We start from the raw sequence: 25,108 nt of genomic DNA, 5'->3' as shown, positions 1-25,108 counted from the left end.
GCTACCCGGAGGACCCCACACTTTTGGACTTGGTTTTGTTTTGTTTTGTTTTTTGGTTTTTGGGCCACACCCGGCGGTGCTCAGGGGTTACTCCTGGCTGTCTGCTCAGAAATAGCTCCTGGCAGGCAGGCACGGGGGACCCTGTGGGACGCCGGAACTCGAACCAACCACCTTTGGTTCCGGATCGGCTGCTTGCGAGGCAAACGCCGCCGCGCTATCTGTCCCTCCGGGCCCTGGACTTGGTTTGGACGTTCTGCACACTCGGAGGGGGGGAAAGTCAGTCCCGCCACGCCACGCCACGCTACGCCACGCGGCCACGCTTCCGAACGGCGCCAGACCGCCCGCCACCGCGCAAGCGCAACGCCGAGCCCCGCCCCCTGAGCGCCAGGTCACGTGACCCCGCGGCGCGCGGGAGAAGGAGGGAGGGAGGGAGGGGAGCGTCAAGCGTCGCCGCCGGTGACGTCACGCACGGGGCGCGGGAGCCGCTCGCCCCGCCCCTCCCGCACGGAGCACCCGCCGCCCGCCCGCCCGCCCGCTCGCGACGCCGCGGCGGCGTCTGGGTAAGCAGCGCGGCCCTGCCGAGCCCCGGGGCCCGGGCCCGGGCCGAGCGGGCTGCACTCCCGGGCTGGCCGTCTGCCCGGGCCCGCTCGCAGAGCTTGCAGATCCGCCTGCCCTGCACTGCCCGGGACTTCCTCCCTCCCCCGGCCGCCGTGCAATTCTACAAATGCATGGGGCCCTCTGCCTGGCGTGCAGAAGGACGGGGCTTCCAACCCCATAGGGCCCCCCTTGAGCCTGCCAGGACCGATTTCTGGGCGCAGAGCCCGGAGGGACCCCCCGATCGCTGTCGGGCGTAACCGAAACCCCCCCAAAAACAAAATGCATGTGCCACCGACCTCTCATGACTGCAAGGGGCTGGCGGGACCCGACCCCGTTTGCAAGGCTCAGGCATTCCCTGCACCCAGGCCCCTTGCTCTGCAGCCCAAAGGGGGCCTTTCGGGGACCCTAGTACTTTGGCGATGCTCATCTTGGTCACGTTGGCAGGTTCTTACACTTTGGCACCAGCATTTTCTTGTTTCTTTTGGTTGGTTTGTTTTTGTTTGGGGGTCACACCCGGCAGTGCTCAGGGGTCACTCCTGGCTCTGGGCTCAGAAATGGCTCCTGGCAGGCTTGGGGGGGACCCTTTGGGTCCTTATGCATGCTAGGCAAACGCCTTTTCTCTGTGCTACCTCTCCGGCATGAGCATTTTCGAGCAAAGCGCCTGCCCTAAAGGGACACCCGGGTCGTCCCTCTCCTGACCGACAAGGACTTCAGGCCCTCCTCCCTGACCCCCTCAAGAGTGCAGCTCCTTGGAAGCCTGACAGCTCCTGATGGAAGCCTGGGCACCAAGGCCTTTTGGTCCATTGAGTTCTCTCTCCCCCCCAACCCCCTCGAGACCTCAGCGCCAGTTTTGACCCACTCACAGGGGACGCTGGCTGGCAGAGGTGCCCATTGTTTGGCTCCACCCCAGGCTGTTGAGAAAGCAGGCCTGGCCCCGGGTGAGACTGACGCCTCTGATAGTTTAAGCCAGGGATGAATTTGCTATTTGTAGGTTGCTGTCGACTGACCTGGGATCTTTGGTGCTCAAAAAACTGCCTGTTCACCGCTAGAATAACCAATATTTGCAAAAATTGGTTGCTGAAAGTCTTTAAGCGCTATTAAAAACAGCAAAATGGGCATGAGCTGGGTGTGGGTTGCTGGTCTTAACGCCCAAGGCCTCACACATGCAAGTCAAGCACTCCTGGCCATTCCGTCATAGCCTCAGCCCACAATTTTGAGTACTTTAATTAAAGGTAAAAAAAATATTAGTCTCTTGCCAGATACCAGCTCTTAAACAAGGGACAGCACTTAAGGCCTAGGTCTAGGACCTGTACTAGATGTGTCTGGTCCTGGAAACCCAAGATCCATCATGGGGTGGAGTGCAGGAGAAAGGGAAAAGACCATGCATGACTTTTCTGTACCTTTTTGCTTATCTGGATAGAAAGGAGATGGGTGTTTTGATCTCTGCTTGAATCGCTGCTGCAACTGTCTACTTCCAAAGATGAACTTCAACTCCTTACCAAAAAGGAGGGTGGTTTGGCCCCTTTTCTTTTCTTTTTTTTACAAAGGAGGAGGCAGGTTTAAAGATTTACCTGACTGGGTTGATGCCGTCATTTGCTGCAGCAGCTCAAGGCCAGCTCACTTCTCTTCCCCAAGTCCAACCTGCGCTTTTTTCATTTTGCATTCTAGCTTGCCACACTTGAAGCCAGGAAAAGGAATGAGAGAATCGCCTTGTGGCTGATTTATTGGCGCCTGTGGTTGCCCAGAGAGGCCGAGCAGGACTTTTCAGCTGCCCTCTCTGCCTGGAGAGTAGAGCTGCGTGCTTCCACCCTATCTCCTGAGGGGAATTCGCAGGAGCCAGGCAGTCTAGCTGGGGAGGAGGGGCCCAAGCGCCTTCTTGGCTGTAAAATATCCTGGGGAGAGCTGTGCTGAGAAGCATTGCATAATGCCCAGCCTCCCTGCCTGCCTGCCCCTGAGCCAAAGTGATTTATGTACTGCCCTGCGTAGGTGCTGCTCAGACCATCTCGTTAAAGAAAAACCTGTTCTTGTTAGTCATAACAGCTGGAAAAGAGTTGGGGGGAGGGACTTTATTATTGCAGATTTTATTTCTTTTTTTATTTAAACACGCAAGTGTTCTTATCTCGCAAAGTCGTGAAGCACTACCCTACCACTTCCTGCGCCTTCTTTCTGCTTTATTCCAAATAACATAACATGCACTTCAGTTTGCTGAGTGGATACTAAGAAAAATTGCTCTTGTTGATAGTGGCCGGCACATTATAGAGTCAGACCTCAGTTTTCATTTCTCTTCGTATTTATTTGCTCATTGAAAGTCCTGGGCTTGGGGCCGGGCGGTGGCGCTGGAGGTAAGGTGCCTGCCTTACCTGCGCTAGCCTAGGAGACGGACCGCGGTTCGATCCCCCGGCGTCCCATATGGTCCCCCAAGCCAGGAGCGACTTCTGAGCGCATAGCCAGGAGTAACCCCTGAGCGTTACCGGGTGTGGCCCAAAAACCAAAAAAAAAACAAAAAAAAAAAAAAAAAAAAAGAAAGTCCTGGGCTTAGGTTTTCCTGATCTGTAAAACTGAACAAATAGGCAGGGTCGCAGAATTAAGAGAAAAAGCACATCAAACACTCAACACAAGACCTTCCCTTAAGGTTGACCTACTCATAGTAACTCCTCTTGGTAATAACTAGAAACAGTATTTGCTGGAATAAGAAAGATAGTGTTTGTTACTTGACTTTGTCCAGAGAGAGTGGAGGAAGAGTTTGAAGCGGAATTTTTCAATCCATTGACACTTCTGCTTTTTTCTTGCCTAGCAGGCTTTTATTTTTAACCTTTTTTTTTCTAGAGAAAAGTTTTGTCCTGTCACTTATTTTTTTAACTTTTTTAAAAATTCACTTCCCTGGTTACAAATCAATCTGAGGACTGGGGGGCAGGGTGGATTTTGAAATTTTCTAGGCACTTCAAACAAAGAGTTTCATTGACATGTTTCTGGACAGTTCCTGGCACCTATCTTGTTTGTAGATTATTTCAATATTCTAGCTCTGTACCAGCATTGTCATTTCCCAGCTTTCTCTTGACCTTTCAAATACCTCACTTTTTCTTTCAGAAACAGTTTTTCTTGTGTTGGGGTGGGGGAAAGATTGAAAAAGAATGTCTTCCTGCCCTTCATAGGTTTTTTTTTTTTTTCCTTTTACTGTACACTAGCAATTTTCACTCCGCTGTTGGTGGTGTTCTTGTTTGCCTGGTGCTGTGGCTTTATCGGGCTTCCCACTCATTACGGGGGTGAGAAATGCAATGGTCTGGCTTTGTCTGCCATTGAACAGAAAGAAGGCTGTAACCAAATGTTTCCCTGTTCTGGTAAAATCTCTAGAGCATAACTGCCCTGCCTGTATAATCTACCCCTTTTCTTTTCTTTTCCTTTCTTTTCTCTTTTCTTCTTTCTTTTCTCTTTTTTTCTCTTCTTTTGTTTTTGGGCCACATCCAGCAAGCGCCCAGGGGTTACTCCTGACTGTACTCAGAAATCACTCTTGGACCATATGGTTTGTTAGGGATCGAACCCCGGTTGACCACAGGCAAGGCAAATGTCCTACCCGCTGTGCTTTTGCTTCGGTCCTACCATATTTATTTCTTACTCTTGTCTCTAACACTCTCAGTGATTTTTATTAGTAGACGCCTAAAATTACTACAGATCTTATCTCGAGCTATATATTTCGAATTTAGATTTTCATATCATTTTTAGATATTTTTGTGATCACACACACCCTGTGGTACAGGAGGTCAAACCCTCACCATTTTCAAATAGTCTGAAACTGTTATAGTAAGAGTATTGAGAATAAATCTTTACCCTACTTACTTTTTAAAAATAAATCTGAAAATGATTGGGTTCTTCCCCTTTCTCAATGCCCATCCAACTAATTTGTAAGCATTTTTGTTTCTAAATCTGGGTTATTTTCTTTGTTTATTTTGCTCAGGAGTTACTCCTGGCTCTGATCTCAGGAATTACTGCTTGGGGATCAAACCCTGGCCAGCCGCATCCAAAGCAAATGCCCTACCCACTGTTCTATCTCCAGTCCCCTATTCTCAACTTTTAGTTTTAAGTAATCCAAAATTACAGCAATCTACCAAGTAAAGATTTTGTGGTCATGAATATCAGCGCTGAGCCTATTGTTTTAAATACCACTGTGATAACAGATAAGACATAAGTAACACTGGGGAATTGGAGAAATAGTATATATAGCAGGTAAGAGACTTGCATGTGGCCTATCTGGGTTTGATCCCGGTCACTGTGTATGGTTCCTTTAGTATAGAGCCAACAGTAAGCCCTAAACAGAGCCGGGGTATGGTCCAAACTGTACCCACAGCTCATAAGCAGTAACACTGGTACATTTTGCTTTAAATACTTATTGTTCCATATCGTATAATGAGTTATTTTTATACAGTTTCCATCACATCTTAGAAGTTCTACCAACTGGTCTGGAGCTCCTGCTTTGCATGTAGAAAGTTCAGGTTTGATCCCTAGAACTGCATATGGTATCCAAGCACTACTAGGAGTGACTGAGCATCATCAGATGTGCTCCCTTAAAACAAACAAACAAACAAAAAAGCAAAACAATGACAGGACATAGGAGAATCAGGAAGCCATTCACCTAATCAGTGATCTTTCCCTCAAGATGACCCAGTAATAAGATTTAACAGGGAAGATTTAAAACAACAGTTATAATTGCTTAAAGATGTGGACAAAACAAGATTGGAATGTGTGAACCAAAAGTAAATGGCAGCAGAGAAATACATACTGGAAAAAATACATACATACATAAATAAATGGCAGGCCAGGTGATAGTATTGCAGGTAGGGGACTTAGCTTACATGTGGTCAAGCCGGTCCCCTGAGCACAGCTGAGGTGATCCCAAAACAAAAAAAAAAAAGAAATGAAAATAAACGTAATTCATTAGATGTATTTAACAAATTGAAAGTTAGGGCCAGAGCCATAGTACAATGGATAGGATTCTTGCCTTGCGTGCAATCGACCCAGGTTCTATCCCTGGCATCCTATATGATCCCCTTAATTCACTCGGTGTGATTCCTGAGCACAGCTGAGTATGGCCCAAAACCCCAAAGGAAAAAAAGTGAACTTAATATAGATTAATAGAAATTAACATCTTTTGAAACAAATGAGTATGTATAAGAGCTAGCCATTAAGTTTCAATGCTGTGTCAGGGATTACGTTTCTAGGCTTCTTTTTAGCTTCTCCAGGAAGTACTTGGGGGACTCTAGGGTTGTTTTGGTTTTTCAAGGCCTAAACCCCCTTTGCTGTGGACTGACCACTTAGTTTGTACCATCTGAAAGAGTACGTTCGGGTTGGAGAGAGAACTCAGCCATGCATGCAGCAGCCTCAGGTTCGATCCCAGAAATCTTAAGACTCCCAGGAACCTCCAGGAGCAACCTACCTCTCCAGCACAGAGCATGGACTTCGGCCCTTATCCACAGTGGTGCACCCCTCTACCCCACCTTGGAGTAAGACACTAGCCTTGCACGTGGCTGACCGATTTGATCCTTACCACCCATATGGATCCTCAAGTGCTGCCAGGAATTAATCCTGAGTGTGCAAGACAAATGCCCTACCAGCTGCTCTGTCTTCTCTTCAACCCCTTTTTTCTGTTTCTTTTCTTTTCTTTCCTTTTTTTTTTTTTGGTTTTTGGGTCACACCCAGCAGCACTCAGGGGTTACTCCTGGCTCTATGCTCAGAAATCGCTTTTGGATGGGCTGGCGAGGTGGCGCTAGAGGTAAGGTGTCTGCCTTGCAAGCGCTAGCCAAGGAAGGACCGCGGTTCGATCCCCCCCGTGTCCCATATGGTCCCCCCAAGCCAGGAGCAATTTCTGAGCGCTTAGCCAGGAGTAGCCCCTGAGCCTCAAACGGGTGTGGCCCAGAAAAGAAAGAAAGAAATCGCTCTTAGCAGGCTCCCGGGGCCATATGGATTCAAACCACCATCCCTCTGCACTCAAGGCAAATGCCCTACCTCCATGCTATCTCTCTAGCTCCTCTTTTTTGTTCTTAGCTTTTTTTTTTTATCCCCTCTGATTTCACTCTTTAGTCCTACCTGTACATGGTGACTTCAGCCTGTCATGTCAACAGACCTAGGCAAGTGCCCAGTCCAGTGTACTATTGTTCTGACCCCCAATAAGGGAAATATTTCTGCTAGCAATTAGTGCCTTTGAACTTACTGTGTTAAAAATGAAGCTTCTCTAGGCCAGTAACAGGTGATCCAATGCAAAACATACCATTTAACTGATTTAGAAAACAGAAGGTGAAGAGAGCATTCGAGAAGGAACAAGAGAATGGGGCTGAAGTTGATAGTAAGTTGATAGTACACAGCTGATTCAGGTTTGATCCCTGGCATCCCATATGCACGTCCCCCCTCTCCCCCCAGCTGGCCAGGAGTGATATCTGAGTGCAGAGCCAGGAGAAAAAACTGAGCACGGCCAAAAGTGGCCCACCAAATTAAATAAATAACAGAGATCAACAGGAATATATAGAGAAGAAAAGAATTTGCTTTGTCATAGAAAAACTAAATGCAAAACTTCCTGAATAATGGGCCCGGAGAGATAGCACAGTGGCGTTTGCCTTGCAAGCAGCCGATCCAGGACCAAAGGTGGTTGGTTCGAATCCCAGTGTCCCATACGGTCCCCCGTGCCTGCCAGGAGCTATTTCTGAGCAGACAGCCAGGACTAACCCCTGAGCACCCCCGGGTGTGACCCAAAAACAAACAAAAAAAAGTGATGGGATTGGTTAACGGGGTACTGAATGTAAAATAAAATTTACTGCAGTGGGACTTGAAATGGAGAACTTAATATTAAAATATTTTCTGTGGGAGGGAACACAGTATAATTGCTACAAAGCTTGGACTCCAGAGCCAGACAAGTGGATTATAATTCCAACACAGCCATTTAAGCTGTGATCTTGACAAGAAACTAAGTCTGTTTTACTATAAAACATGCACAAATACAGTATTTACATCACAGGCTGTTAGATGTAGTACAATAGTCATAGGCAGTTAGAAATTGCAGGACCCACAGAGTTCAACAACAAAAACTAGCTATCATCATCATTGTCATTAGACTCTGAGCGAAGACTATTCTAGTAACATCACCACAAGATTAGCAAGGGAAAGGCAGGAGAAAGACGGTCCAGAAAGGAGTCAGCAGCATTTTCCAAGTTATGGCAGTGGAATGAAATAAGACAGATCAAATGTCATACAGAACTGACATGAACTGGCAATCGAACGTGGTCGATCAGATTTTAGGTCAAAGGTGAGCCTGAGAATTCCAGTTTGGGTTACTGAAAGAATTCATCACTGCAGGTCACATTTGCAGAGTGACTATCACTTACTGAGTACTGACAATAAGAGAGGATTCTAGAAAACCACAGAAAAGGTCCAGAAACCGTTTTGAGGTTGTGAGATAGCTTTAAAAGGCAGGAGCACAGGGCCTGGAGAGATAGCACAGATAGCACAGATAGCACAGAGCTTGCCTTGCAAGCAGCCGATCCAGGACCAAAGGTGGTTGGTTCGAATCCCGGTGTCCCATATGGTCCCCCGTGCCTGCCAGGAGCTATTTCTGAGCAGACAGCCAGGAGTGACCCCTGAGCACTGCCGGGTGTGGCCCAAAAACCAAAAAAAAAAAAAAAAAAGGCAGGAGCACTTGCTTTGCATTATACAGGCCCACGTTCAAATTCAGTCCCTGGTAATTCATGGTCCGTTGAACACCAAAACCAAGAGTAGCTCTAAGCACTGCCAAAATCCCCCCACCTACCCCGACAAAAAAAGATAGAGAAGCTGGCTGGTGAGAGGCTTCATTTTGGGGGGGGGGGGTTGTTTTGGACCACACTCAGTGATGTGTAGGGGTTGTAGGGGTTACCCCTGGATTGCTTCTGGTGGACTGGGGAAACCACATGGGATGCCAGGGATCAAACCCAAGTCAGCTGCATGACCTAGTTTACTGTTACTTCACTCTGCCTCATAGTTTGTGATCTAAACTGCTCTTAATCACTCATACTTTTTATTTCCTATTGTAATTACTATTTTTGTTTCATCTCTTAAATTGGCCCGTAATTTTGATTGCACTGCCTATGTGATTTTTCTGACAGTGCATTCTGTCGAATTTTTTAAATTGAGTTTCTCTTCAAAAAATATTTAGACTTGGGGCTGGAGAGATTGCATGGAGGTAGGACATTTGCCTTGCATGCAGAAGGACAGTGGTTTGAATCCCTGCGTCCTATATGGTCCCCTGAACCTGCGAGGAGCGATTTCTGAGCGTAGAGCCAGGAGGAACCCCTGAGTACTGCCAGGTGTGACCCAAATATATATACATATATATATATATATGTATATGTATGTATATATACATAGACTAGAGAGGTTAGCAGATAAGGCACTTACCTTGCACACAGCTGACCTGGATTTGATCCCTAGCATCACAAGAACAGAGCTAAGAGTAAGCCCTAAGCACAGTTCAGTGTGGCCCAGCTTCCTCCAAAAATAAAATTTTTTTTTTTTTTTTGGTTTTTGGGCCACACCCTGTGACGCTCAGGGGTTACTCCTGGCTATGCACTCAGAAGTTGCTCCTGGCTTCTTGGGGGACCATATGGGATGCCGGGGGATCGAACCGCGGTCCGTCCTAGGCTAGCGCAGGCAAGGCAGGCACCTTACCTCCAGCGCCACCGCCCGGCCCCTAAAAATATTTTTTAAAAAATTTACTTGAAGGCTGAGAGATGATATAGAAATTAATATGCTTTTCCCCCTACACAGATCCTGGTTTTATTCCTGGCATTATATGTACAGATCCAAAAGTAGTTCCTGAGCACTACTGAGTGTGACCCAACCCCTCCAGATATTTTCTCAATAACTTTTTATTATCTTGCTCGGCTTAAAATGAGTTTTTTATTTTTTTTTTATTTTTTATTTTTGTTTTTGTTTTTGTTTTTTTGGGTCACACCCGGCGGTGCTCAGGGGTTACTCCTGGCTGTCTGCTCAGAAATAGCTCCTGGCAGGCATGGGGGACCATATGGGACACCGGGATTCGAACCAACCACCTTTGGTCCTGGATGGGCTGCTTGCAAGGCAAACGCCGCTGTGCTATCTCTCCGAGCCAAAATGAGTTTTTTCTTTTTTCTTTTTTTTTTTTTTTTTTTGGGCCACACCCGTTTGACGCTCAGGTGTTACTCCTGGCTATGTGCTCAGAAATTGCCCCTGGCTTGGGGGGACCATATGGGACGCCGGGGGATCGAACCGCGGTCCTTCCTTGGCTAGCGCTTGCAAGGCAGACACCTTACCTCCAGCGCCACCTACCCGGCCCCCAAAATGAGTTTTTTAAATGAGATGGTCAAAGGAGTATTTTTGAGGAGGGTCTTTGGGTCGCACTTGCCAGTGCCTAAGGTCTACTCGATGCACAGTGCTCAGGTGCCATTCTCTGTTGATACTCAGGTGCAGTGAAGTGCTGGAATGAAGCCCAGGTTTCTACATTGCAAGGCATGTGCTTCAGTTCCTTGAACTATCTTGAGACCTCAGAGGAAAAATTTTTACTTGTTTCTTTAAATTTTTGAAGTGGTCCAGTGATGCATAAAACGATACTTATATTAAGTTCCATCCCACCTTTAGAATTAAAATAATTATTTTATACTGTTTAACTTATATATCATTGAGCATTCCATTTAAGTACATAAAAATGCATAGTTTGTTGTGAGGGTTTTCCCCCTTGTTGGGGTTACTCTCTGTATTCTGTGTTCACTTCCAGTAGTGCCAGAGGTGCACGTGGTTCCTAGGATCAAGCCCTGGCCTCCTTCGTACAAAGTCTGCTGGGCTCTTTCCAGCTGTTTATATGTAGTTTTAATTATGTTTTATTGATTCTAGTTATCTTTATCTTTACCAAGTCGTATTCTAGACTTTATCCACTAATAAGTATAAATATTTATTTAACTCCATCACTTGTTCTTAACCAGCAGAAACTCTGGTTTTCCCCTGTTCCTCTTTCCAAATGTTCCTGAAATCTTGAGATGTAATGCAGCTTTCCACTTGGCTCCTCCAGTCTGTGGGCCATGTTCCACTTGGGCTTTGTTTTTGTTTGTTTGTAAATTTGTTTTTGGGTCACATGGGCTTTGTTTTTGTTTGTTTGTTCTTGGGTCACATGGGCTTTGTTTTTGTTTTTGTTTGTTTGTTTTTGGGTCACACCGGCAGTGCTCAGGGTTCCTCCTGGCTCTACACTCAGAAATCACTCCTGGCAAGCTCGGGGGACCATATGGGATGCTGGTATTTGAACCACTGTCCTTCTGCATGTAAGGCAGATACTGTACCTCCATGCTATCTCTCTGGCCCCCTATAAAGTTGTTTTGAGAATAAAATGAGTGGAAGCACCATGTTTACTATTTTAATCTCACTCCCCTGTCTACTGCCCTGGCTACTTCCAGCTTCTTGGTGGCTCACCCCATAGTCTCATCTTTTACTTCCTTAGACCTTTGGTTTCTTTGGCCAGTGAAGAAACTTGAACCTCTTTTCAAGATCTACTCTTTCAGCTTAAATTCTTCCAGCTTCCCCACCTCAAACCCTTTAATAGATTATCATTAGAACACAATTACCCTGTCCTATAAGGCCCCCAGGACTCTGTTGGGATGTTGGGATAGAGATGGGAAGTTTTGCTTCCTACCTGCTTGGGTCCATAGAACTCTTACCTGTCCTTGTCATTTTCCTTTTGTCTGCTCAACCAAAATTCTGGGGCCAGTGAGCTAGCTAGCACAGCCGGTAGGACATTTATTTGCCTTGCACGCGGCCAACCCAGGACAGACCCTGATTCGATCCCTGGCATCCCATATGGTCCCCTGAGCACTTGCCGGGTGGGTGGGACACAAAAACAAAATTCTTTTTTTTGTGTGGGCGGGGGGGTTTGGGTCACACCTGGTAGCGCTCAGGGGTTACTCCTGGCTCTATGCTCAGAAATCGCTCCTGGCAGGCTCAGGGGACCCTATGGGATGCCGGGATTTGAACCACCATCCTTCCACATGCAAGGCAAATGCCCTACCTCCATGCTATCTCTGGTCCAAAAACAAAATTCATAGGCATGTTCTTCCTTGTGTATGATTTTACCTGTGGTCCCATCCTACATTCTCCTTCCTTCAGAAACCTCTATATGTGGCTGATCATGTTATGATCAGGATTTAGATTCCTTTTTTAGGGTTCTCTAGCCCCTATATATATCAAGGGAAAAGGCCTATTTTCAAGCTATTTTCAAGACCCCTGTTAAGTTTTTGTGATAGAATTGTCCTCTAAGCACACAGATGATCCTTAAAGAGCAGTTGGGTTACATAGTGTACTAACGAGTTAATAGCTAACAATGGAGCAAATAGCTGTTTCCATAACTAAATGCTTTCATATGTCTCAGCGAAATCTGAAGCAAGGAATAAGTCTCATTCCTTTTTCTGGTGAAGAATTCAGGACCAGAAACATTGTTGTTGCATAGATTACAAAAAAAATAAATAAACAAAGACAGAGTGTTCCTTTAGCGGGAGTTGCTCTACCAAGTTAACTTCATATGAAATGAAAAGAAACATTTCAGGGTTTGAGTAAAATTGACGGCAGTTGTTATAATGAAGATGGGAGCTACTGTTAGTAAGATTTGAAATGAAGCAAAGCAGGATTGGAAACATTGAATAGGGCTGGAGAGATAACATAGCAGTAAGGCGTTTGCCTTAGGCACAGAAGGACAGCGGTTCAAATCCCAGCATCCCATAAGGTCCCCCGAGCCTGCCAGGAGCAATTTCTGAGCATAAAAGTCATAACCCCTGAGCGCTGGCGGGTGTGACCCAAAAACAAAAAAAAAGAAAAAGAATAAAAAGAAAACATTGAACAATTTGGCTTAGCTTTAAAAAACTTTGCAGTCTCTAATAATGGTAAGAAATTAAAAAGAACTCTCTTTTCCTTCCTCAGAGCCATAATGGACACAGCCAGCCACAGCTTGGTCCTTCTGCAGCAATTGAACATGCAACGAGAATTTGGTTTTCTGTGTGATTGCACAGTTGCTATTGGAGATGTTTACTTTAAAGCCCATCGAGCCGTGCTTGCTGCTTTTTCTAACTATTTCAAGATGATATTTATCCATCAAACAAGGTAAGGAGGTGTTTTCTTTTATTCCTGCATGCAAATCAGGTTTCAGCTCTCTGAACCATCTCTCCAACCCTGAATTGTTTTTTAAAATTTAGGTTACTCTTGTGGCCCAAGACATAGTACAACAGGTAGGGAACTTCCCTTGCATGTGGATGACCGAATTGGGTCCATAGCATCCCATATAGGCCCCTGATTACCACAGAAGTAATTTCTGAATGCAGGGCCCAGAGTAACTCTTGAGCATCACTGGGTGTGGTCCAAAAACCAAACCCCCCCCAAAAAAATAAACCCACCACATAAATGGCCAGAGCAATAGTACAATGGGTAGAACATTTGTCTTGCACATGGCTGACCCAAGTTCAATACCCAGTATTGATGGTTCCCCCCATCACCACCTGAAGAAATTACTGAGTGCAGTAACCCGAAGTAACCCAAAGCAAAGAAACTCTAAAATTTAGGTTATCACAACATTATGTGTAAGTAGAGTGTAGAAAATTAATATTCAGATTCTGAGCTCTTGGTAATAAATAATTTTAGGAGCTGAGAAGATCACTCACAGGGGCTTAATTTCATGTTTTTATGTGGGAGATCTTCAGTCTTCCTGGCATCACATGATTCCCTCAGCACCACTGAAAGTAAACTCTATGCACAATGTAGTGTATGGCCTCTGAATTGGGTAGAACCCAAGACAAAACCAAGCAGTCAGAAGAATGGCCTGGGGCTGGAGTGGTGTCAGTGGCACAGTGGTAGGGCATTTGCCTTGCCCATGTCTGACCTAGGACAGACCTTAGTTCAATCCCCCGGCATTCCATATGGTCCCCCAAGCCACGAGCGATTTCTGAGTGCAGAGCCTGAAGTGGCCACTGAGCATCACCAGAGGTGGCCCGAAAACAAAAACAAACAAACAAAAAAAAAGAATGGCTTTAGGAGCGATAGATAGTACAGAAGATAGGTTACTTGCCTTGCATGTGACTGACCAAGTTCAATTGCTGGCACCATGATCTCCTGAACCCCCAAGAATGATATGATATGTGAGCTCAGAGCCAGGAATAAGCAACACACACACATACTCTCACACTCACTCACTGGCTTTAATCCAGGGTCCTCAAACTTTTTAAACAGGGGGCCAGTTCACTGTCCCTCAGACCATTGGAGGGTCTGACTATAGTAAAAACAAAACTTATGAACGAATTCTTATGCACACTGCATAGATCTTATTTTGCAATGAAGAAACAAAACAGATACAAATACACTATGTGGCCCGCGGGCCTGAAAGTGATAAAGCATTTTGGTATTTTCAAAGGACATTACATGAAAATACTTTGAAACCCAGCTTTATTTATGCATTTTTAGCTAACTTTTTTTTTTGTTTTTGGGTCACACTCGGCAGCACTTGGGTTACTCCCTGATGGGAGTAACCTGATAGGATGCCGGGATTCGAACCACTGTCCTTCTGCATGCAAGGCAAATGTACTACCTCCATGCTATCTCTCTGGCCCTAACTAACTTATTTTTTTGTGGAGGGGGACTGCACCTGTTGGTGCTCAGGGCTTACTCCTGTCTCTGTACTCAGGAATCACTCCTGGCAGGACTCAGGAGACTGTATAGTGTGCTGGAGTTCGTACCTGGGCAGCCACATGCAAAGCAAGCATCCTAAATGCTATGTGTCATCAGTCTAGCTCCAATTAATTTAACCCTTCATTCAAATAGTAAGTACTTAAGGAACCAGAGAGATAGCATGGAGGTAGGGCATTTGCCTTGCATATAGAAGGACGGTGGTTCGAATCCTGGCAATTTGAATCCTGGAATCCCATATGGTCCCCCGAGCCTGCCAGGAGCGATTTCTGAGCATAGAGCCAGGAGTAACCCCTGAGCCCTGCTGGGTGTGACCCAAAAACAAACAAACAAACAAAAACAAATATCTAGTACTTACATGTCAGGTACTTTGGTACACTGTAGTAACAGGTAAGTTATACCCCCCTACAAATTTTACAGAGATTCTGAATCTTTATGGATCAGGCAGAGTTTTCCAGTTGTAGAGAAATGCAGAAAGGTATATTGCAGACAAGGGGGTGGGATTCATGAAAGCATGCATGTGTGAACTAGGCTGGCATATTTAGAAAGCATTTTGGAGCAGATCAAACTGATTATAAGTATGTCAGAAGGAGAAAGGAGGTTGTGGGTAATCTTCTCTGCATGCCAATTTCCCGTCTGAGGTAAGTGTCGTAGTAGGAAGTAGATTGAATGTTTCTTCATATCAGTCTCATTTTAGAGCTGTGAATTGATTCTATCTTCAAAGGCACCATTCTAAACGCAATACAGGACATACAGACTTGTACAACTGAAATTTCTCAGTTAACAGTCCTGTACTGATAATTAAAAAAAAAAAAAAAAACGTGATAGAAGTGGAAGTGGGAGGGTCAGAGCTGAAAGTGAAACCAAGGGGGATTTCCCAGATAACCAGACTAAAGGAAGAGATCATCAGCACACTGACACCTTGTGCGGTCTGCGGTAGTGACACAAACTGCTTCAAGAAAGGCTAGTGAAGTCATTTACCCTTTCCACAGTCCTTGATACCCAGATACTTCCCTCCAGTTATCTTAATCCTAATCTTAATTTTTACACATAACTATTGCTGTTGCCTGGATTCTAGATTTACGTGAAAATTAGATTTAGGTTATCAGAAAGCATTTTAAACTGATGTCTAAGGGCTGGGACGCTAACTCAGAGAGCTAGAGCTCATGCTTTGCTTGCAGGAGCCAAGGAAACAATATCTTGCGCCCCACAGTCTCCTGAGTACTAACTAGGAGTAGACCGTGTGCGCCACCAGTATGACCCCCAAACAAAAATAAAATAAAATTATTCCTACATTCATTTGTGCAGGGTTTTTTGAGGTAGGTGTGTGTGTGTGTGTGTGTGTGTGTGTGTGTGTGTGTGTGTGTGTGTATGTGTGTGTGTACACATGTTTTGGTTTAGGGTCTATACTTAGCAGTACTTGGGGGGTGCTACTGGCTCTGTGCTCAGGTGTCACTTCCATTGATGCTTAGGTGACCATGTGGTGCCAGGGGTTAAACCCAGGCCTCCTGTGTGTAGAGTATACTCCATCCAGCTCATTGAGCTATCTTCCTGGCCCTTCATTTGTGATTTAAGAGGAGATGTAATAAGGTTAATATTTCTGTATTTTGTTTTGGTATGACAATCTGACAATCTCTTAGAGACTGCCCCAGGCATGGTGCTAAGAATCACTTGGTGCTATGATTCAAACTAAGGTCTCCTGAATATGAAGCCTATGCTCCAGCCTTTGTCCTCTCTTTCTGGCCCAGCTCAGTATAATTTAAATTTTAAGTATTACCCACTTCAATATACCCTTGAAGGTTTTTAGTTTTTGTTTTGTTTGTGCTCAGAACTTAACTTCTCACTCTGTGCTTCGGGATCCTATTCCTGATGGAGCTCAAGAGACCACGTTTAGTGCCAGGATTGAACACAAGTCAGCCACATACTTGCAAGGAAGTGTCCTACCCACTGTACTATCTCTCCAATTCATACATTTTAAAATAATTTATTGTTACAGTATGTTGTATCAAATAATTAGCGATGGGGCTGGATGGCGATGGATGGAGGCCTTTGTGCTTAGGCCCCAGCCACATGGCTTCATCCCCCATCCAGCCGGCGGGTCCCAGGCCCAGGTAAAAGGCGAAATCACAACTCACAGGCAGGCCTTAGGAAGCATTAACTTTATTCACTCACAGGCAGGCCTCAGGAAGCATTAACTTTATTCATGCCCTATTCACCACATGTGTGTGGCCTATCTCATAACCTTTTAAGCATTCAGCCATTCTAGGCTACCCTGCGTCTAAACCCTTTCAGCTATCTTCCCTTTGGCCTCCATCCTGGTCCAAGACCAGAAACAGAGACCCCGAAGCCAGCGAGCTCAGCAGGGCCGAAAAGGGCCGAAAAGGGCCGAATCCCCTCGGTCCAAGGCTTATCTAACTTTTCCAAGACCCCTCCCAGGAATGGGCCGGGTCTTGCAGGTAAGGTCACACCTAATATCCGGTTCCCAAGACCCCTCCCAGAAATGGGTGGGTCTTAGGTATCTACACCAAATTCAGGGTCTCAGGTACACTACAACAGTATAGCAAGACTAGCCATTTTGACCAATTTTTATTATAAATTTTAATTATTAGCCATGTTAATTATATTTAGAGTGTTAGGCTACCATCACCATTACGTTTCTAGGTTGTTGGGTGTTTTGGTTTTTTGTTTGTTTTCAGCTTTTGGCCCACACCCGGCAGCCCTCGGGTTCTTCCTGGCTCTTCACTCAGAAATCACTTCTGGCAGGCCAGGGTGACCTTATGGGATGCCGGGAATTGAACCTGGGTCTCTCCTGGTTCGGCTGTGAACAAAGCAAATGCCCTGCTACTGGTGCTATTGCTCCGGCCCCACCATAATGTTTATAAAACTTTTCATCACTGCAAACTGAAACACTATCTTTATTTACTATACTAGTTAACTCTTATTTCCATCCCACTGCAAGGTCTGTGAATTTTAGGTATTTCTTTTGGTAGGGTAGAGTTTTTGTTGTTTTTTTTTTTGGGGGGGGGGGCACAACCGGCAGTAGTCAGGACTTACTCCTGGATCTGCACTCAGGGATCACTCCTGGCAGGGCTTAGAGGACTATATGGGATGTCAGGGATTTAACCTAAGTTTGTCAAATGCAGCGCATGTGCCTTAGTCTCTGTACTATCCCTCTAGCCCAAAGAAGGCTTTTTATAGGAAAAAAGAGGAAGAAAGGGTGAGTTGCAGATCAGTTAGGTTCCCAAACAGTGAAAATGGCCTCCTCAAGGGCTGATTTTCTGAGGTGCCTCTCATCTACAAACCTAAACCAAGTAAAAGCAAAATGAGAAACATTGTTCTTATCTTTAGGCTTTTGAGTAGAGGGGAGAGCAAGACCAAGACAGAATTCCAATCATGGTGCTTAAATAAGATATTAATTTAAAAAAAAAAAGACAGGGGCCGGGTAGGTGGCGCTGGAGGTAAGGTGTCTGCCTTGTGGCGCTGGAGGTAAGGTGTCTGCCTTGCAAGCGCTAGCCAAGGAAGGACAGCGGTTCGATCCCCCGGCGTCCCATATGGTCCTCCCAAGCCAAGGGCGATTTCTGAGCACATAGCCAGGAGTAACCCCTGAGCGTCAAACGGGTGTGGCCCAAAAAAACCAAAAAAAAAAAAAAAAAAAGACAGAAGATCCAGCATAATGTTTTCAAACTAACTTCATGTTATGGTGGTTGAATAATATTCCATTACACACACACACACACACACACACACACACACATCTGCCACTTTACAAAATCAGTGCATCTGTTGATGTATACTGTTCTTACTAACTAATGTAAATAATGCTGCAATGAGCACTGTAATATAGATCTATTTACCTGTTTTCAGTTCTTTTGATTTTATACTTAGTAGCAGACGATGAAGTTCTGTAATAGCAAACACAAATGCTGGAGAATGAGTACAGAGTTAAGGTACTTGTCTTATCTGCCATCAGCCCTGGCTTGAGCATGGTCGGGAGTGACCTCTAAGCAAGACAAGAGTAACAGAGTACATCCCCCTCCCTGCCAGAAAAGCAGGATACTTTCATTATTTTTATACCCCCTCACATTAGTACACATTACCTAGGAGTCATTTAATAAGAAGGATCCAGAGGGATAGCAAAGCAAGTAGGGTGCTTGCTTTGCACGTGGCCAACCAAGGTTTGCTCCCCAGCACTCCATATGGTTCCCCAAAGCATCTCTAGGTATGATCCTTGAATACAGAGCCAGGAGTAACCTCTGAACACTGTCAAGTATGACCCCAAAACAAAAATAATACATATTGAACTAAACATAGTTTCTATATTGTAAAATTTTTTTGGGGGGTCACATCTGGCAGTGTTCAGGGGTTATTTCTGGCTCTAAGCTCAGAAATCACTCCTGGCAGGCTCAGGAGACCATATGGATGCCAGGATTTGAACCACCGACCTTCTGCATGCAAGGCAAACGCCCTTACCTCCATGCTAGCTCTCTAGCCCCCAAACTTTTTTTCTTTGTATTTTGGGTCACAGATAGTGTACAGGACCACCACTAAATTGGTTTTTCCCTTGCCCCAGGCAATGGAACTGCAGTGCTGAGGATTAAAACTTGGGCCTTCAGCATATAAAGGCACTAGTCTTGGGCCATCACCCTTGCCCATAGTTTTTTAGGTAGTATATTGAATACATGAAGACGTCTTGATGGACTATAAAACTGCCATACAATGAAATTTAGAGCTTTTACTCTTCAGTTTCATCAATTCAAATTGCTTACATTTAAATTTCATAGGAAAAAATATTTTAGCTTAAGATATGCGTTAACTAAAATATCAATTAGGTTCTTTCATCTTGTGTGGAACCTTTCTTTTTTAACAGTGAATGCATAAAAATACAACCAACTGACATCCAACCTGACATATTCAGCTACTTGTTGCACATTATGTACACGGGGAAAGGACCAAAACAGATCGTGGATCATAGTCGTTTGGAAGAAGGGATTCGATTTCTTCACGCAGACTACCTTTCTCATATTGCAACTGAAATGAATCAAGTGTTCTCCCCGGAGACCGTGCAGTCCTCTAATTTGTACGGCATTCAGATCTCCACAACCCAAAAGACACCCATCAAACAAGGGCTGGAAGTCAAAGATCCTCCTCCCGCTAACAGCGGAAACAGAGCCGCTGTCCAGGGCGATCACCCCCAGCTGCAGCTGTCTCTGGCGATCGGGTTGGATGACGGCGCTTCGGGGCAGCAGCGGGCCCACGCAGCCACCCAGGCCTTGGAGGAGCATCAGAAGTCCCCAGTGTCCATCAAACAGGAGAGATGTGACCCAGACTCGGGGATCTCCCAAAGCCATGTTTCTCCCTCGTCAGAGGTGACAGGCCCCACCTTCACTGACAGCAGCATCAAAGTACACCTCTGCCATTACTGTGGAGAACGGTTTGATTCCCGTGGTGACCTAAGACAGCACCTCCATACCCACGTGTCCGGATCCCTCCCGTTTGGAGTCCCCGCTTCCATTCTGGAAAGCAATGACCTGGGCGAAGTGCACCCGCTCAGTGAAATTAGTGAGGCCCTTGAGTGCCGCAGGCTCAGCTCCTTCATGGTCAAGGAGAACGAACAGCAGCCTGACCACTCGCACCGGGGTAACCCAGAGCCTTTGCAGATCAGTCAGGTGTCTTTGATCTCCAAAGACACTGAGCCCGTGGAACTAAACTGCAATTTTTCTTTCTCAAGAAAACGAAAAATCAGCTGTACCATCTGTGGTCATAAATTTCTCCGAAAGAGCCAATTGTTGGAACACATGTATACACACAAAGGTAAATCCTACAGATACAATCGATACCAAAGGTTCGGTAATGCATTAGCCCCCCGGTGTCAGCCCTACTGTGACAGTTGGTCCGATGTCTCCTTGAAAAGTTCTCACTTATCGCAAGAACAGCTAGACTCCTCTTGTGCCTTAGAGACAGAGCCCACGCAAGAAAACGTGGACACAATCTTAGTTGAGTAACAGTTTATGTAGCAGTTTTTATATCAACTCTGAAAAAACACATGCCTTTTCTAAATTTCTGTATTGTTTTTTCTCCTCAATTTCTTTGATAATTCCTTCACGGTTTCTCTCTGTAGAGTTTTTCTTCTCATTTTTTTGGGCCCACCTGATGGTGTCTAGGCCAAACCAAAGCCAAAAAAAACACAAAACAAAATACCCTTCTGCCATCTTAATTAGTGTATAATCATAAAAATTTTATTTTCAGGAGGCCAGAACAAGTAGGGTGTTTGCCTTGTAAGGGGCAGACCCAGGTTCGATCCCTGCATCCCGTATGGCCCCTAAGCCTGCCAGGAGTAATTTCTGAGTGCAGAGCCAGGAGTAACCCCTAAGCACAGCTAGGTGTGGCCCAAAACAAAACAAACATTTTGTTTTTAAACCCAGTCAGTCACACCAAGTCATGAGTTGTTCTGAAATTTTACTTACTAATTCTATAGTATCTTTCTTGGCCTTTTTTTTTTTTTTTAAAGTATTGGATATGCCTCATTTTTAGTAAAATATATTTTGGTTATAAGAGAACAGGATGAGCTGAAGAGACAGTTCAGGAGTAAAGGAGCATGCCTTGTGGGTGTTGACCCAGATTTAATCCCCAGACCACATTCGCAGTCATTTGTACAGCCCTTGAGATTCCCAAGCACTGTTGGGCGTTGTCATACTAGGGTGACCCAGGTAAACCTCAGCACTCTGAGACCACATCATTCAACCCTGGTACTGAACTACCTGTCTGGTTGGCCAAGAATCACCAGAGGTGGGCCTGGAGAGACAGCACAGCGGCGTTTGCCTTGCAAGCAGCCGATCCAGGACCAAAGGTGGTTGGTTCGAATCCCGGTGTCCCACATGGTCCCCCGTGCCTGCCAGGAGCTATTTCTGAGCAGACAGCCAGGAGGAACCCCTGAGCACCGCTGGGTGTGGCCCAAAAAAACAAAAAAAAAGAAAAGAAAAAAAAAAAGAATCACCAGAGGTGCCCCTGGACTGTTTGGGAGCTTCTGCCTTGGGATGAAAAAAAAAAAAATCAGTAAGTAAAAGAGACAAGAGAGGTGGATTTAAAAAAATGACTAATTTTGTTTTATTTCTGGGTCTTCTCAGTGGTGCTGGGAGCATCCATCGCCACACGTGGCACTTCTCAGGAAATCATGCTGTACCCAGGATCAGACCTGGGCCCCCTCCAGGCCAGGCATGCATTCCAGCCTTTGAGTCATCTCCCCCGGTCCCAGAAAAATCTTGGAGAACGAGTACAATGCATACGCAAAACTAAATAAGCATATCAGGACAGTTCTTAAAAACCTTACAAGCAGTTTGAGATTTCATAGTCTTCTATGAGTTTAAAGGAAGAAATGTTAAATACCGATTCCTTTCTACCTATGACGTCAGAATTTTCTAGACTACTTCAGTTGGTGTTCATTTTCTATTATTTATGGAGGTCCACACCAAGTGGTGTCAGAGGATGCTGCCAGTCAAACCTGGGTCAGTCATGTGCATTTGAAAAAGTAATTTTCTAGAACCAATTTTTACTTTTGCCCAGCTCATAAAACTATCCAACTATTGTTGTAGAACTACCTTTGAAATCCTTGGTAACTTTTCCTTTGTGAATAAACTTAGCTCACTTATAATGGCATAATTTACGAAACTAAAACCTCAGAAGAAAACAAAACCCACGCACTAAATGATAGATTGATTCTTCTACTCTATGTAACAGGGAGATAGCTAATCAAACTTCAGCACAAAAGATAGATACAAATTACTTCTGGCTGTTTAAATTTCAAATACTTGGCTGTCAACTTGTGAAGGAAGGGAGAAACTCCAGATAGCTTCATCTTTTATTTTGATTCCACCCTTTGAAGTGATAGCATCACAAATAAAATTTGATATTTGAAGCTTAGAATCCATCTGTATACAAAAATACCTGAGTTCTCTTCTGAGGACATTTCGTGAAATCATGATGTTCCTCCTAAATATTGGAGTTTAAGTAGGAAGAACTCAAAGTGATCCTGTCATTTAGGGACACAACAATTTTCTCTGGATATAGAGTTTAGGTGAATTACAGTGATAGTTGTTTTGCTTTCATTTTTTTGAGAACTGAATGAAGAAAACCAATGAGCATTGTCTAAGATAATTGTGTTTCTTGGCCTGCTGAGGCCAATCAAACTTTATCTGTGCTGAGAGAAAAAAAATATCACTGTTGGGCCAAAGCGGTAGCACAGCAGTAAGGCGTTTGCCTTGCACACAGCTGACCCAGATTCCCTGCATTCCATATGGTCCCCTAAGCCTGCCAGGCGAGATTTCTGAGCACAGAGCCAGGAGTAACCTCTGAGCGCCACTGGGTGTGCCCCCCCCCAAAAAAAATCACTGTTGTATTGGGAGGGATTAAAATAAATGTGCTGCTCTTTGAAGACATAATTTGTAAATCATGTGTGTCCAGAAGATGGCCTCAAGAGCTAGATCTGGATGACCCCAATATCACATGCCCTTGCCCTAGCGCTGCAAGAAGAGCACCTGAGCATTGCCAAGTAGTATGACCCCAAGTTGTATGGTTTATTTTAAGAATCGTTTAAGAAGTTATTCAACTTGAGGGGGCCAGAGCTGTAGTATGTCAGAAAAAGTACTTGCCTTGAATGCGGCCAGCCCAGTTTCAAGCACTCTATATAGTTCTGCCAGGAATGATCCCTGAGTGCAGAGCCAGGAATAAACCCTGAGCACTATTGGGTGTGGTCCAAAAACCAAAAAAATTCAATTAACCTACCAAAATCAAAATTTTCAACTCCACATTCTTCTTCAAGATTCCTTTCAACAGGATAAATACAAACAATAAGCATAATTTTATGTATAGGGATATTTGAAATATATTCTCTAACCTTTAAGCAGAACTTTATTCTCATTAAGATGGGTACTTTTCAGAGAGATAGCACAGCGGCGTTTGCCTTGCAAGCAGCCGATCCAGGACCAAAGGTGGTTGGTTCAAATCCCGGTGTCCCATAGGGTCCCCCATGCCTGCCAGGAGCTATTTCTGAGCAGACAGCCAGGAGAAACCCCTGAGCATCGCCGGGTGTGGCCCAAAAACCAAAAAAAAAAAAAAAAAAGATGGGTGCTTTTTTGGGGGACAGGGACATGGTTCAGAGAGAGTACATGCCTTGCATGTGTGAGGCCGATTCCCTAGTACTGCACGGGGAGGAATTATATTATCTCTTCTGTATTATTTTCTGGTTACTTATGCAGCATTTAGTTCTTGATACAGGAAATATAGCTGAAGGGTAGGGAAAAAGGGGTGCATATAAATTGAAGGGATAGGGGACAGAGAGATAGCATAGAGGTAAAGCGTTTGCCTCGATGTAGAGGGTCTGTGGTTCGAATCCCAGCATCCCATATGGTCCCCTGAGCCTGCCAGGAGTAACCCTGAGTGCTGCCAGGTGTGACCCAAAAACCAAAAGTAAATAAATAAATAAATAAATTGAAGGATAGAGCATCGGATTAGGGCAGAATATGGAAAAATGTTTGCTGTGATTGACTGACTCTGCTGTATATGTACATTACATTATATGATATTTTTGGACTTTTTGATCTAAACCTGGCTGTGCTCAGGGCTTTGAGTTCAGGGATCACTCTTGCTGGGCTCAGGGGAAACCATTGTGAGGTGCCAAGTTTTGAACCTGGTCAGCCACATTCAAGGCAAACACCCTACCCACTGTGCTATCTCTCTGGCCCCAACAATGCTAAATGTAAAGTAGAAATATGTCTATGCCTGTTGGTTGTTCAGAAAATAGTGGTTAATTGTTATGTTTGTTCTTTCATAGTTTTAATGTGAGAACCTTAAAGCAAATATTCTTTTTTTTTTGTCGGGCCACACCCGTTTGATGCTCAGGGGTTACTCCTGGCTAAGCGCTCAGAAATTGCCCCTGGCTTGGGGGGAACCATGTGGAACGCCATGGGATCGAACCACAGTCCTTCCTTGGCTAGCGCTTGCAAGGCAGACACCTTACGTCTAGCACCACCTCGCTGGCCCCTAAAGCAAATATTCTTTTTCCTTAATATAGAATATTCTGTTTTAGAAAGTAAAAAAAAAAAAGTTGTTCTTTTTTTTTTTTTTTTCAATTTCTAAATCTATGACTTAAAAGCAAGTTAAAAGTGATGCAGAGACTGGCCCTAGTTTTCCTTTTTTGATTCATGTGATGGGCATATTTTAAAAATAGCTGTTAAATGACTAAAATTATGTCTTGTTTTTTTTTTTTTTTTAAAAAAAACATGATTCTAAGAATATCTACTTTGTATAGAAAAGAAAAAAAATCTTTTGTTTCAGTGCTTTAGTTTTGACTATCTTAGCTGCTTGTTTTCTGGAGAAAAATAAAGATTGTTTCAATATTTGTCCTTATGTTGTCAGAACTCAGCATCTGAAATGCAGTCTGCCTTAGAAGAAAACCAAAATGTCTTGATTTATTTTAAATTATTATTTCTTGTTCTGAATTTCTGATTTTTTAAATATGTAAAGTAGATAGTAGTAGTCCCTACCTCACAGGGATGTTGTGAGGATTTGTATTAAAGTTGTGTTAAGTTCTCTCAGTATTACTGTTAAAAAAAAAAACAGCTATATAAAACTGCATTTATTTCTTAGTTAAACCTATGTATATCCAATTCTTAAATGTTAATATGGCTTAAAACATATTATTTAATACTTAGTAATCAATCAACAAATCTTTTTTTAAAAGAAATTATGTGGAAATAGTAGTATTGCTAGAATTACTCCTTGACTATATTTTAATCATAATGTTTTTCTTGTC

The 25,108-nt window shown here is 44.4% G+C and overlaps 1 protein-coding gene across 1 annotated transcript; it reads left to right on the top strand.

Moving 5' to 3' along the window:
• Window positions 1-1,788: 1,788 nt before the first annotated feature.
• ZBTB25 (zinc finger and BTB domain containing 25) lies at window positions 1,789-20,358 on the top strand. The gene is made up of 3 exons (XM_049770436.1): window positions 1,789-1,829; window positions 12,550-12,729; window positions 19,169-20,358. Exons 2-3 carry the CDS (start codon window positions 12,557-12,559, stop codon window positions 20,301-20,303), a joined length of 1,308 nt encoding a protein of 435 aa, XP_049626393.1. The 5' UTR covers window positions 1,789-1,829; window positions 12,550-12,556; the 3' UTR covers window positions 20,304-20,358.
• Window positions 20,359-25,108: the final 4,750 nt, after the last annotated feature.

The sequence above is a fragment of the Suncus etruscus genome, chromosome 3, assembly GCF_024139225.1.
Source record: "Suncus etruscus isolate mSunEtr1 chromosome 3, mSunEtr1.pri.cur, whole genome shotgun sequence".
Taxonomy (NCBI): Eukaryota; Metazoa; Chordata; class Mammalia; order Eulipotyphla; family Soricidae; genus Suncus; species Suncus etruscus.
This window is presented reverse-complemented; position numbering and strand designations above follow the sequence as displayed.

Coding starts and splice junctions, on each gene's coding strand:
- ZBTB25 (XM_049770436.1), top strand. CDS start 12,557: ATGGACACAGCCAGCCACAGCTTGGTCCTTCTGCAGCAATTGAACATG. Junction 12,730..19,168: donor ATATTTATCCATCAAACAAG/GTAAGGAGGTGT, acceptor CTTTTTTAACAG/TGAATGCATAAAAATACAAC.